The 15,077-nt window shown below is 39.5% G+C and overlaps 1 protein-coding gene across 1 annotated transcript in view; it reads right to left on the reverse strand.

The window, feature by feature from the left end:
- The window catches only part of VWA3B (von Willebrand factor A domain containing 3B), a 200,546-nt gene that overhangs the window by 84,921 nt on the left and 100,548 nt on the right, over positions 1 to 15,077 (reverse strand). The window contains 3 exon segments of the mRNA XM_047069178.1: positions 2,527 to 2,625; positions 13,008 to 13,139; positions 14,240 to 14,378. Coding sequence (XP_046925134.1) covers positions 2,527 to 2,625; positions 13,008 to 13,139; positions 14,240 to 14,378 — 370 coding nt within the window.

Below are 15,077 nucleotides of genomic sequence, written 5' to 3' on the forward strand. Positions count from 1 at the left end.
TTGTTTTACATAAAGGTGCAGAATACACTATCATTTATATATTTATGAAAGGGAGTATATATAAATACACTTCTGCTTGCATAACAATCCCTGAAAGAAGATACAAAAAATTGGTAATATACATTGCCTCTTAGCTAGTGAACAGGAGGTAGGAAGGAGAATTTTCTCTGCATGCCCTTTATACCTTTGTAACTAGGTATATCTTTGTATACCTTTGTAATACCATGTGAATGGTATACTATTACACTACACTCATTACTATTCAAAATGAAATAAACAAAATTAATTTCCAAGGTAGAAGTTATATTAAATTTATTTATATAATGGAATATGATGGAGTCATTGTGAATGATGTTTTGGAAGAATTTCTCATGACTTGCCAAAAAATGCATATATTAGATGAAACAAAGCAAAACAAAATTGAATTATGACTGAGTTAAATTTTCTTTTTTATGCTTATATGCTTATCTATATTTTCTAAATTGCCTATAGTGCAAAGAGTAAAATCAGCAAGAGTTTATTAAAAAAGAAAAGACCCCTTGTCCAGATAACTTTCAAATCAGAATCTCTAGCCCCCATATTCCTCAAACACCAGCCCCATATTTTTAGAGGCTTCTGGACATCCATGGACTACAGGTGCTCAAACTCAGCTTCCTCCATCAGCAACTCCCAAGCTTGCTTCTTCTTTAAATTTAAATTTAAATCAGTTACTAACATAATCATTATAAACCAGATATCAGTAATCATGATGCCTTTCTCTCTTGGTCCTATCTTCTCACTCCATCCTCCTCTGCTCCCAAACTGGTCCCCACATCCTTTGATGCTACTTCTATTATCTCATCTCTGAGGAGAGTCCTCTCCTCCCCACTTCTGTTTCCTACCTGAGGTGGGCCCTCACCAGCTCCCATCTAGATTTAGTCTTTCCCTCCCACTGTTGAGGCACATTTCTGAAGTACAGGTGAATGGGACCACCTGCCCCACTACAGCCCCTACTGTGGTAAAACCCACTCACTCTTTCCAGGTGGCCGTCAAGGACCTTCATAATCTTCCTCAACCAAACTTTCCAGCCTCAGCCCTGACACTCTTCTGTCATTGCCCTTGCTCTCAGATTGTTTCTCTGGGTAGCCCACATACTTCCACACTTCTGTTCCTTCTGCCCAAGACACCAATAATCTCTGTTTAGAAATTTCCTTCTCCTGGGGTGTCTGGGTGGCTCAGTTCGTTAAGCATCTGACTTCTGCTCAGGTCATGATCTCGCAGTTTGTGAGTTTAAGTCCCACATCAGGCTCTGTGCTGACGGCTCAGAGCCTGGAGCCTGCTTCAGAATCTGTGTCTCCCTCTCTCTCTGTCCCTACCCAGCGCTCTCTCTCTCTCTCTCTCTCTCAAAAGTCAATAAACATAAAAAAATAATTTAAAAGGAAATTACTTGTCCTCTTTCCAGACAGAGCTCAAATGCCCCCTCCTCAGTGGACTCTTTCCCAGCCTTCTCTCCATCTTGTACAGCAGAATTCATCACTCAGCTCCCAGACATCTCACAGCACAAACAACCCCACACCCTGTGTCATATCACAGTTAACCATACATGTCCAGCACATCCTCCAAAGTGTAAGTGCCCCTAAGGCAGGGGTAAGATGTTATTCATCTTTGTAGCCTCAAACCTTGGCACCACACATGGAGCATAAGCAAAGCACAATAAATTGTTTTTAAACAGAAAGCATAGTGAAGTTGATTGGAAAATCATTCAAAATAAAATTTCACTTTACATATAACTTCTCTGCCATAAACCTAATGCTGTGATAAAATCCGGTTGCTTTACTATTTAAGCCCTGGACCATTTGACGTAGGATATTTTACAGTATTTGTCTAGCACTCTTCACATGCAAACACCTCACAATGAAGGATGCAAGTTGATACTAATTCACTTCAGCGGTTAATTTACATTGTACTGGCCTGCAAATCCGTATGTTTATTTAATGCCCAGAGCATTAGTCTTTCATTCACAAAGCTCAAAAGAAGATGAACAGACTCCACTAAAACTTTTCAAATATTTTCCAGTCAGGCTAAGCAAAACAAAGAACATTTCACTAGAAAGGCATGCTTTTGTTTAAGTGATTACTAAGTTAAAATTAGGGGTAAAACCAAGGACATTGTGCAGTGACATGTTTAGATTTGGAGTCCCCGAAGGAAAAAAAAAAATAAAAAAGAATCTCCTTACTCTTAGTTTGTAATAAAACATAAACCAGTCCTCAGTGGAAGGTGGACATCTCCTTTCATGGGTTTGGTCTCCAGGCCTGTGGGTGTGTGGTGCATTAACCAGACAACATTTGCTGTCATATAAATTCTCCTCTGCATTTCAGCAGACAAAAGAATTCCTCAGTGTATTTTCTCACCTCAGTTCTGGGTCCCTAAGCCAAGGAACCATCTCTCAACAGCTTTTCACTGGCAGTTATAAAAGTCCCTCAAACTCATTCTCAGCATTGAAAGGGTACTGGTGAATCTGTCTGTGTCCCCAACTTTGGTAAGTACCTGATCAGGTCTCCCATCTGTCAAAAGGTAGATTACTTGTGTTTCTTCATCAGCGAAAGCAATTTGCAGAGCATTTAGGGTGTTTGTGGAACTTCCAATCTATAACAGAGAGAGAGAGAGAGAGAGAGAGAGAGAGATACCAAGCACATACTTGAGTCTCAAAACAGATCTCACAAACAAGTTATTTTCTGCTTCCAAAAAAAGATAGAAAAGTACTTGCAAAATAAAAGATAAAATTATATCGAGATAATAATTTAAGCCCAGGAATTCCAAGGAGCCAAATCCCTGGGTGTTCTATAAAAGCCTCTATCCAGACAATTCCAGGACAGCTAGAAGCCAGGACTATGGATTTCCTGTCCTGACGACAGAGTTCTTAATGCAACTTTATCTTTGTGTAACTAACTCAGTTACTGTTCATTCGGCTGTCAACACAGCTTAAACATACAGTCTGAATATAAGCCTGGCAGGGCAAACCAGGATTTATTCAAACATGAGTGTGTTAACATCAGCAATCTGGGGTACAGCAAAGAAACTGTTAAGTTTTTGAAACCCCTGCAGTTTCTGCCCAAGGATGTAGAGCACTGGAAAGAATGCCACTGCCAGCCTTGTAACAAAAAGGAGCCAGACAAACAGCAAGTAAATGCCTTTTGTTAGGCTCATTAGAGTGCTTAGGTCACAGGGCAATCGACTTGCCCCAAACGTGAGGACAGACAGGCATGTGCAGAGACTGGCGAGATGCAAGCACTGGCTTCTGGGGTGAGATGCGGCAGACACTAGTAAGAAGAGGTTGGCTGGGGTGACTGGTGAACTGGTAGAGGTTAGCCAGGTATATACTGGTGAGAAGGTAAAGGTCCACAGGCCACAAATATAGGGGAATCTGCACTCTCTTGGAGGCTTTTTCACCACAAAGCCCACAGGGTGCTCAAGAAAGTCTCCCACATGGTGCAGAACTGGGGGAGAACAGTGACACAGGGACCCTTCTCCTCCATCTCACCCTCGGAACAAAAGCCCTAATGTGTGTGTGTATGTATCTGTGTGTGTGGTGGGGGGAGGGGAGGAAGGGCAACAAACAGAGTTACCCTTAGGGTACTGGTGAAAATCCAGGAGAGCTGGGGGAAGTTCTCCAAACCCTCCACTCCTGGAAAAGGAACAGGGCTAGGTTCTGGGCTCAGAACTACTGAGAAAAACACACTCTAGGGAGTGACTCTGGGACACCAGCCTGCCTAAGAGTAAGGCTCATTCAGAGAACACCCACCCTACGTTCCCCTACCAATACTGACTGGCAAGGAACTGGTAAGAGAGTTACAGTGTGAGGCCCAGTATGAAGGGAAAATCAAAATCACAGGGTGGAGCAGACACTGACAAACAAGTCTCTAGCATATCATCCCCCACCCTAACCCCAAGTACTACAAAAATGTGAGGGGCCTGGTGTACATGGTAACGGTAACAAACCTCAAACGTAGCCCAACTCCGGATTAATTTTACCCCTCTGCCCTCAAAAAGAAAGGTATGCTCATTTCCAGACATAAATAATATTTATCTCAGTCTCTATATACTACATGTGAAGTCCAGCTTTTAACAAAACAAAAAAAGCATACTAAAAAGAAATAAACAACATATTACCAAGAGACAAAAACACTCCTCAGAAACAAACTCAGATATGACACAGATGTTGAAACTATTTGAAAGAAAATTTAAAATAACTGTGATTAATACACTAAAACTTCTAATGGCAAAGGTGAACAACACTAAAGACCAGATGGGTAATTTCAGCAGAGGGATGGAAACCTTAAGAAACAGTTGAATGGAAACACTAAAAATCAAAAACACAGTAATGCAGATGAATACAAAGAGTAAAATCAAAACAGAAATGAGCATCAAAGGGCTGTGGGATGGTATCAAACATTCTGACATGTGCATAATTGGAAACACAAGAAAGGAAACAGGATAGGAGAAATATTTGAAAAAAGGAATGGCTGAGAGTTTTCCTAAAACAATGACAGACATGAACCCATGGACCCAAGAAGGTCAAGTCAGATAAATGAATAAAGTGCCCCGATACTTCTACCAGGGTTGTGGCAGAAAAAGCCAAGTAGTGAGCCAAGACTCTCATCCTTACCAAGTGTAACAAGCCCTCCCCGCCCAACAGCGCTCACACCCACCCAGCAGTAATGAGATGCTGCACCCCTCCGAGTTCAAGTGGGGAAGCTGGACTCCAACTTCTACCTCCTCCCCATAGTATGTAGCCTCCTGGGTTGAGCCTCTTTCACTTCCCAAAATGTATTTAAGATTTACCCAAGTTATTTCATGAATCAAGAGTTTGTTCCTTTTTATTGATGACTAGTATATCAATGTATGGATGTAAAATTGTTTATCCATTGTTTTCCTATTGAAGGATATCTGCGTCATTTCCCATTTTGGGTGTTTATAAATAAAGCTGTTACAAACGTTTGCTTACAGGTTTTTGAGTGAATATACATCAAGAACTGTGAAAGGTCTGCAATTTTCCCTTACTTGCAGACTAACATGGATGCTGGCAGAAGATTCAAGACTCTTGGGTCACTGACGAAGGACTTTACTACTCACAGCAATAGCAGTAGCCAGAATGTCAGTTTTTGGCACCAGTGTCCTGAGTTCCAATTCCCATAGAGTGATGTGAAGAAGGCTAAGTGACACTTGCACACACAGTAGATTGTGTTAAAGGAGAGGGACCCTGAACTTAGGAAACTGTATATTCTATAATGGACTGTAAGCATGCTTGTCCTTTGCTCTGGAGTTAGATATTATCTTTATACTGGATAATCAACACATCACCTTCTGCCCTGAAAGGAGACACTATCTCTAATTTCTCAGGCAGTTTGCTATATAAACATCCTTGAAAAGACTGACCAGAGGTTCTTGATATAAGAAGATCATTGACTTGAAATCATTCCCTCTTTTGTAATGTAGGCTTTTAGTGCATTAACTTCCTTCCCAGCACTGTGTTAGCTTCATCCCCCCAAATTTTCACGTTTTGCTTAATCTTCATTAAATTCTATGATATTTTAAATTTTCTTTGTGGCATTCTTTCTGATCTGTGAATTATTTAAAGCCTGTTCTTTAATTCCCAAGTGTCCTGAGATTTTCATGTTGTCTTTCTGTTATTGATTTCTAGTTTGATACCACTATGGTCAGGAGACATCTGTGTGACTTCATACTCTGTGATATCAATTCTTTTAAATTTGCTAAGGGTTGTTTTATGACTCAAGATATGTCTCTTTACGTGAATGTCCGATGTTTGTTTGAAAAGAATATGTATTCTGTTGTTGGGTGGAGCATTCTATAAATGTTAATTAGATATGGTTAGTTGAAGGTATTGTTCAGTTCTTCCAAATCCTTGCTGACTCTTTAGTAGTGCTATCAACTGCTAAGACTAGGGTACTGAAGGCCCCAACTATAATTGCTGATTTGTCCATTATTCCTTTTGACTCCATCAGATTTTGTTCCATGTATTTTGAAGCTTTGTTGTTTGGTGCATACACATTTAGGATTCTTATCTTCTTTTTTTGTAAATTATAGGTGACGCACACTGTTACATTAGCTTCAGGTGTACAACATAATGATTGGACAAGTTTATACGTTATGCTCACCACAAGTGTAGGTAGAATTGTTATCTTCTCATTGGATTGATCTTTTTATTATCATGTTAAGCCTCTTGCAATTCTCTTTGCTTTAAAGTCTACTTTATGTGATATTAACATAGTTACTCCAGATTAAAAAAAATTAGTGTTTATATATCTTTTCCATCCTTTTACTTTCAACCTATGTTGTTATTTTTGAAGTGAGTTTCTTACAGACCACATAGAGTTGGATCATGTTTTTGTCTGCTCTCTAATATCTGTCATGTAATTGGTATATTTAGACTATTTACATGTAATTGCTGATATTTAATTAAGCTTCCCATTTTTGTTTTTTTGTGTATTTCCTGTTTCTCATTTATCTTATTTTTCCTTGCCTTGCTGTGGATTATTTGAAAATTTTTAATGTTCTATTCTGATTATTTGTAATATTTTTGAGTGTATTGTCTTATGTAGTTTTCTTCATGGTTGCTCTAGGTATTTTCTTAAGCATATGTGTAACTAATCACAGTCTAGTGATACTGATAATTTACCACTTCAAATTAAGTGTAAAAATTATTCTTCCATTTAGGTCCCTTTACTGTAGCCATTTAAAAAATATAATTGCCTGAAGTATTTCCTCTATATTCATTATATATATAGATGGTGTTAAACTTTTGCTGGCACCATAAAACATGAGTAAAGAAACTCATGAGGTTACAGATTCTCTCCTATGTTTACTTCTATATTCACCCATTCCACTGTTATTCCTTCATTTCTGAAGGTCCAAGCTTTCTTCCTATTTGGAGAGTTTCCAGTAGCCATTCTTTAAAAGTAGGTCTCCCAGCAATAAATTCTCTTCATTTTCCTTCTCCTTCAACCCTGGAGGATATTTTCACCAGAGAGACGATTCATGGCTTACAGTTCTTTTCTTTCAGCACTTGAAAAATGTTGTGCCACCTCCCTCTTGTCCCATAGTTTCAGATGAGAAACTGCTGCCGTTTGAATTTGTATTCCTTTATAGCTTATGCATTATTTCTCTTAGGCTGTTTTTAGGATTTTTCTTTGTCTTTACTTTTCAGAAGATTAAATATAATGTATTGTGGTATGGATTTCTTTGGTTTTACCCTGTCTAGGGTTTGCTTAGGTTCTTGAATTGTAGTTTTTATGTTTTTCACCAAATTTGGGGAGTTTTTAGCTATTGCTTTTTTTAAATACATTTTCAGTCCCACACTCACCTATCCTTTCTAGAATTATGATGGTATGAATAGTACATCTTTTTTACTGTCCCAGAGATCTCCGAGGCTCTGTTGGTACTGGCATCAGTGGTTTGCTCTTCTCATTGAAATATGGATTTCTTGGATCATGGTATGACAAGTGGTTTTTATGTCCTGGACAATTTGGTCACTATGTTAGGAGACTATTCCCATTTAAATGTTATTTAGCAGGCAGTCACCCTGTTCAGGTTTAGTATATTTATTTTAGTCTACTTTTTTGGGCTTTAGTTCCAATGACAATTTAATTTTCTACTCTATGCAACCCTACTCTGGTCTTTGTTCCTCTTGCGCTGCTGGGTCTCCCACTCAGTTCCTATTTGGTGCTGTCTGTGGGAAGCCCAGAAAAGCCATGTTTTGGGGCTGCCTATTGGTGCTAGGTGACCTTCTGGGGTATAGGAGCAGAAGCTGCTGAACCTGGCTCTACTTATGCCACTGAGTTGAGAGCAGGAAGACACAAGGCTTTATTCACCTTTGCTGTTGTTGGAAGATTAGACTTCTCATTGGTGCCCCAGTTGTGAAGCTGGGACAGTCAGGAACTCTGCTGTTGTTGGCTGGTCACACCATCTACAGGTGACCTGGTTTTAGAAATGCCCAAGACTTTGCTGCTGCCACTGCAGCAGTTGTATGGGACCCCCTGCCAGTACCCCACGTGTGGAGTGCACTCTAAGACAGTCTGGATATTGCCACTGTCACTGCTGCCAAAGATCAGACTGCTCATACATGCCACAATGTTGTGACATAGAAGCTGGGGTGGCTGAGGACTTTACTGCTGCCATTGTTTCTGGTGGATCAGACTGCCTGCCAGACTTGGGTTGTGCAACTGGGCAGCTGGAGTTCTGCTGCTCTTGCTGCTGCTGGAAGACCAGACCACTTGACAGGATCTGAATTGTAAGGCAGGGACTGAGACAGTCATGGCTTTACTCTTGCCACTGCTTCCAATGAACTAGACTACGTGTCAGGGTCTGGGTTGTGGAGTTTGGGGAGTCCCACTAGATCTTTGGTGGGCCTACCTTTCACCAGTCCTTCAGCCAGAGAGGTGTAAATACATGACTCTCTACATTTGTCAAAATCCATAGATCTATACGCCAAAAAGAGTGCTTTTGCTGTGTGCAAATTAAAATATAATTCAAGGGGCGCCTGGGTGGCGCAGTCGGTTAAGCGTCCGACTTCAGCCAGGTCACGATCTCGCGGTCCGTGAGTTTGAGCCCCGCGTCAGGCTCTGGGCTGATGGCTCAGAGCCTGGAGCCTGTTTCCGATTCTGTGTCTCCCTCTCTCTCTGCCCCTCCCCTGTTCATGCTCTGTCTCTCTGTGTCCCAAAAATAAATAAACGTTGAAAAAATTTATAAAAAAAAAAAATATAATTCAATTAGGATGAGGGAGGAAGTGAACATATTAATAATGAATGATATAATCACACTGAGGTAGTTGAGTAAAAAAATACCTGACTTTAAGAACTTTAGGAAACAGTTTTTTGACTGGATAGTGTAAGGCTAAAGAGAGAAAGAACTATGTGTAAACACTGTACCCCAGCTGATAAGTGTGTTTCTCAGAGTATGGGTTAGAAATTCTGCAACTATATGTATACCAGGGTTTAACAAATAACTAAATCATTACAGATAACGAAAACCAGGTTTTTCGTGGTCAAAGAAGTTAAAAATAAGCAAATACGTTCTTTACAAATAATTTCTGTGGCTCTGGATTGGAGTAAAGAGTTATTAGTATGAACTCATGGTTTTATGTATCTTTTTACATTTATATATTTACTTTTGACAGAAAGAGTACGTGTACAAGAATGTGTGTGAGCGGGGGAAGGACAGAGAAAAAGGGAGAGAGAGAATTCCAAGTAGGCTCCACACTCAGCACGGAGCCCAACACAGGGCTCAATCCCATGACCATTAGATCATGACCTTGGCCGATATCAAGAGTCAGATGTTTAACCAACTAAGCCACACAGGCGTCCCTTATTTTCCTTTTTTAATGAAAATATAGATAAATAGATACAGGAATATAGATGTTTATGGATTGATGGGCTATTATACATATATTTCCCATCTCTGTCCACTGAGAGAGCCTAGAAGCAGTGAGTCCAGTAGCAGCAATATGCATACCTAAGTGCCCAGATTTTGGTTTTCAAATACCACTTTCTAATAAAAGAAACAAGGGTTCCTTGGAGAAGTGGTAAACTCCAGGACTCAGGTGGGAAAATATAAGATGATCATGAAATATCTATAGTGCCAGAAAATAAACAAGTATTCAAGGAAAAAAAAAAAAGATAGATGCATATGTGAAGAACACAGGGGGCAAACTGAAAGAGTTCCCAATGGCCAGAGTGGGAACAAGCTTGGTAACAAAATAAATAACAACAGTATTGAATTATTACTGAAACAGTAAATAAATATCCATGAGTCCATAATGAAATAAATATATGACTGAATGAATAAATAAGAGGGGGAAAGGGGAAGTTCTTCATTACAGAATTCCAACACATAAATGTAAAAGGAATAGAGGGAATAGAAAGTCACCATTAGAACAGCACATTAATAAGTGCTATAGAGAAGATCCACCATTGAGTGCTAAAATTAGTGGGTAAAAGTTCAAGACACAAAGGATATGTGCATAGCCTCAAAGTTATATCCTCCAAAACATGTATTATCTATAAAAAGAAAAAAAAAAGTAGTTTTACAAGGGAGAAACCTATCAGATGCCACCCTACCCAAGAGATCAAAGTTAACACCACTAGTAGTAAGGTGTATCACCACAGTGTACTGCTCAACATGATGCACTGAGAAGGACACATCACCTCTGCAGTATTCTAACCCCAATCTAACCATCAGAAAACATCAGATGAAACCAGATTGAAGGACATTCTGCAAAACACATGATCAAAAGGTCATGAAAGACAAGGCATCACTGAGGATGTGTTACAGACTGGAAGAGACTGAGAAGACACTGCAACTATAACTGTAATGTGGGGGCACAGGTGAAACAGGTGAACAGGATTAAGAAGTACAAACTACCAGGTATCAAATAATTAAGTCATGGGGATAAAAAACACAGCAGAGGGAATATAGTCAATAATACTGTAATGGTATTGTATGGTGACAGATGGTGACTATTCTTATTGTGTGGAGCACTGAGTAATGTAGAGAATTGTCAAATCACTATATTTTACACCTGAAACTAATATAAAACTGTATGTCAACTATATTTCAATAATAAATACATAAATAAAACTTTTAAGAAATAAATGCAATATGGGACCCTGGATTGGATCTTGGAACAGAACAGGAATACTAGTAGAAAGACTAATGAACCCTGAATGAAGTCTGTAATATAGTTAATAATGGCATTGTCATTTTTTTAGTTTTTGGTTTTGTTTTGCTTTAAATAGATTTTATTTATTTATTTATTTATTTATTTATTTATTTATTTATTTACTTTAAGTAGGCTCTAAGTCAGGACACCTGGGTGGCTCAGTTGGTTGAGGGTCTGACTTTGGCTCAGGTCATGATCTCGTGGTTCATGGGTTTGAGCCCCGTGTCAGGCTCTAAGTTGTCAGCATAGTTCACAACTTAGAGCCTGCAGCCTGCTTTGGATTCTGTGTCTACCTGTTTCTCTGCCCCTCCCTTGCTTGTGCTCTCTCTCTCTCTCTCTCTCAAAAATAAATAAATAAACATTAAAAAAATGGCTCTAAGCCTAACGGGCGCTCAAACTCAGGACCCCAAGGTCAAGAGTCACATACTCTACCAACTCAGCCAGCCAGGCACCCCTGTGATTTTCTTAGTTTTGACAATTAAACTATGTTTACGTCAGATGTTAACATTAGGGGAAACTAACTAAAGGGTATTACAGGCACCCTCTGTACTATCTGTGCAACTCTTTCATAAGTCCAAAATGATTTCAAATTAAAAAGTTAAAAAAAAAACACCAAAAAACTGCTTCAACATTTGGGCAGCAGAAATATAGCTCAGATGGTAAACAGTACAACTCTTCTCTCTAGGCCCTATCTCAATAGTCTTGTTGACAATCCCACTGTTCAGGGATTGTTGCAAAGATGGTAGAAAAGCTAGGAGAAAGCCAGACTGGGAATCATGGGAAAGATGGTCAGAAGTTGGTGCCTCTTCTGCACCTGCTCCCTCCTTGCTTCCCCCAGCCTTGGGCCAGACCCCCACCCCCAACTACTGGGCAGACTCAGCCCAAGCTTATGCTCCTCTGACCTCAGGACTGGTTAGGCCTATTTGGGGAACTACTGCTCCAACACCAGCACAAGGCAGTTTCAGAAGCTCTAGTGGTATCCTGAATTTATTGGGTTGATTCCTGAGCCGACCAGTCAAAAGAATATAGAGAAATGTGGTTTTCCTGAAAATAAATTTTGCACATTCAGCAAGCAAGGGAGCCTCGATGAAGATTTTTGAAGATAACAGAATTATACTTTACAAATAATTATTTTAGTTATATTTTTAGCCATTCAGGTAGTTGGTTCTATTCATTAGTGATTTCTATAAAAAGCAGCACCTGTTAGTGTTTTAATCTAATGAGACTGCATATATGATATCTGTTATGACCAACTCTAAATAAATGGGCTCTGAGTTAACAATCACCTATAGTCCATAAAAGGAGGGAACATGTATCCCAAGTAACTTCACTGGCTAACCCTGGAAATTTATCAAGTTGGGTGTGAATTGAATATTCTTTCCCAGCATAAGATAGCCAGTTAGATCAAGATCTTAAGGCATCATAATTTCTTACAGAACATATTTCTTCCTTCTCCCATTTTTAAAGAATCAATCCTAATGGAACTCTGGTATATCCCAATGACAGCATATCTGGTATGTCCCGATATTCAAGGAGCTCTGCTAATGTCCATTTGTGGCTTCCTGTCAAATCTGGGACACTCAGGCACTGAACTATTTAAAGATGTTTATGATCTACATTTCACTTTTTGAGAAGAGCCCTTAGTTTCAATTTTAGTGTATCTCAACTATCTGGAATGCTTGTGGTTCTGGAAAAAAGACCTTTTTTAAAAAGGAAGGTAAGTTCAGGATAAGAGAAAATTCAAGGAAAGGAAATTCCTTCCCAGTAGTCTAAGTGCCAAGAGCAGTTCTCCAATGAAAGGCAGTCCTGAAGAAATGATTTCCCTTTCTCACTGTATCCTCCGCCACTCTCTCCCTCCTTGCTTTCAGTCTTAACCAGTCACACTGTACTGTGTGCTTCCACCCACCAGTTCATTACTTTTGAACAAAGTCAACTGTTAAAAATAGCTGCAATATATCATTTGAAACAATAATGAGGTTTCAGGAGGATCAAATCTGAATGTTTGAGTACAAAAAAAATTAAATTTTGACATTTGTCTTCATAAAGGGGTGAGATCAGAGCCAAGGGCATATCTGAAAATGGTGTACTGTGAACAGAAGCTTATCTAAATGTTAAGACAGTGACTCATGAGCTTGGATTCATGTGACCATTGTACACAAAATGAGTGTCTGTGTGAAAACCCTGCTGTCTCAGGGCTCAGAACCCTTTTCTCAAGAATTTCCATGGCATGAATTAACTCAGCAGGTGATCAAATCAGGCTTCTTCTCCCAGACCCAGTCTCCATCTTTCTTACCTTGATGTTTCTAATCCAGGACTGAGCCCCTTTCAAACTATCTTCATTGATTTCAACAAGTTTTTCCCGCCAAGCAACTGCTTGAGCATCAAACTGTACAAAATTGAATTTCCTTTTATATTTCAGCTGTTCCTGTAAGAGAAAATTATTATTTAACCAAAACACCACTCAGATGTAAGAAAAGGTTAGGCTAGGTCACAGTTTGATACATTTTAATCACTATGAAATCTCTTTTCAGATCTGGAAGCTAAAAATTACATTCAAAAGAAAAAATCTTTTCAGAAAATATTTAAACAAAATTTATACACAGTTTGGATATTATGCTTTTACAAATGTATATATGTCTGAATATATTATATATATATGTATATATATATACACACACATATATATATGCGTGTGTGTTTTTGTATATAATATGACCTTAAATGTTGTCTTTAATACTGACATTAATGGTATACTGCATACACAAACTAAATGCAATCTGCTTCAAGAAAAGAAATCCCAAATGCCATCATCATTTTGGCCATCATCTTTTTGTTAAGGCTAGCATTTGGTTACATACCTTTTTATTTGCCTTCCACCAACCCACATTTCTCCAGTAGAGGTTTATCGAAATAAAACCTGTATTTTGTATTTGTGAACACTCCCCACAATTATTTTTTGTGGTAATACATCAATACTACTCATTTGTGACAGTACCGCTATATCCATTCTAGGAGTTAGGAAGTGGAAGCAGTCTGCCTTGGGTCACACAACTCAGAGCAGTCTGCCTTGGGTCACAGCACAGGTAGAATAAGAATTGGAAGCTCCTAACCATCAGCCTACACTCCTCCCATACATCAGTTCTGGGGCCAATGCATGCAACACCCCTAATAAACACTGGAAATTAAAATAAAAATGCCAAGCTGAAGAGCATCTGGAAAACGATGGAGATATGGGCACACCACAGATTTCAGGATAGAGAAAACCTGGAGCGATAGACACTGAAACTCCCTTAGTGTCCCACCTGTTACAGAAGACCCTGCCACGGGAAGGGTCTGCTTGCAAAGGAGAACTGATGAATCTCTAACTGGCAAAAGAGAGCTTTTATCTGAAGTGGCTTCCCTGTGGATGCCTGAGTGCAGACCTTACCTGTGCACCTTGCAGAACCAATGCAGATGAAGGCTGCTAAAGATGCATTCATGACACAAAGGTCCCCCAAATCCATGAACCTGACAGCTCCATCTAACCTGTATAAACCGGATGATCTTGTCCTTCACCAAGTCCAGTTTGCTCTTCATTGAGTGAGATGTATCAATGAGGACGTAGACAAAATCATTACGTACTTTTCCAAAGACGATTTGACTTCCATCCTGCAGCCACTTAATCCTAGGCAGGAAATTGGTTGAAAGTGAATTTTTACGGCCTGTGGCAATGACAGGTCTTCCTAAGAACTTAATAATACATATACAGAGGCCAAGCTGTACTATATTGTTTATGCATAATCTTCTGTGAGTGGATTACTCACTTGGAAGGTTTCCTGTGAAAAATCCTACATTTGAGCTGGCTCCCTTGTTCATCCCCACCTCCACTATCCATCATCAATCCATGTAAAACCGAACTAGGAAAATCAATAGGACAGAAAAATAAATCCAATACTGGGTTCCAAAGCCAGAAGTAAATTACTTCCTGTCATCTGATAGTTTCAATCCCTCAGTGACTTCAGACCATTTGTTCTTTTAACCCTGCTGACTGCAGTCAAGCTAGTAATGCCAGCACATTCCTGAAGCTTCAGTGAAGCCTATAGACAATATCAAGCAACCCCAGATCCCTATAATAACTAAGCATCAGGCAGTTGGAGAAGGACTACTTCTGTGATGCGATCTCAGACTCCCATAACAGGATGTAAATTAAGTTCAAGGCGAGACCTGGGGTAAGGGGAAAGGCAGAGGGAAAAAATCCTTGAAACTGAGTTCAGAGTTCACCAAGGCCTAGGTAACTACAATTTGTAGGGCAAAATATTGATGAAGAGGTTGCTGCATAGAAGCAGAGGGGGTGGGGAGGGATGGACAGAGAGAGAAAACAGGA

This window comes from Lynx rufus, unplaced genomic scaffold (genome assembly GCF_022079265.1).
Source record: "Lynx rufus isolate CCGP_SWC_20201006 ecotype Redwood Valley unplaced genomic scaffold, mLynRuf1.p SCAF_8, whole genome shotgun sequence".
Lineage (NCBI taxonomy): Eukaryota > Metazoa > Chordata > Mammalia > Carnivora > Felidae > Lynx > Lynx rufus.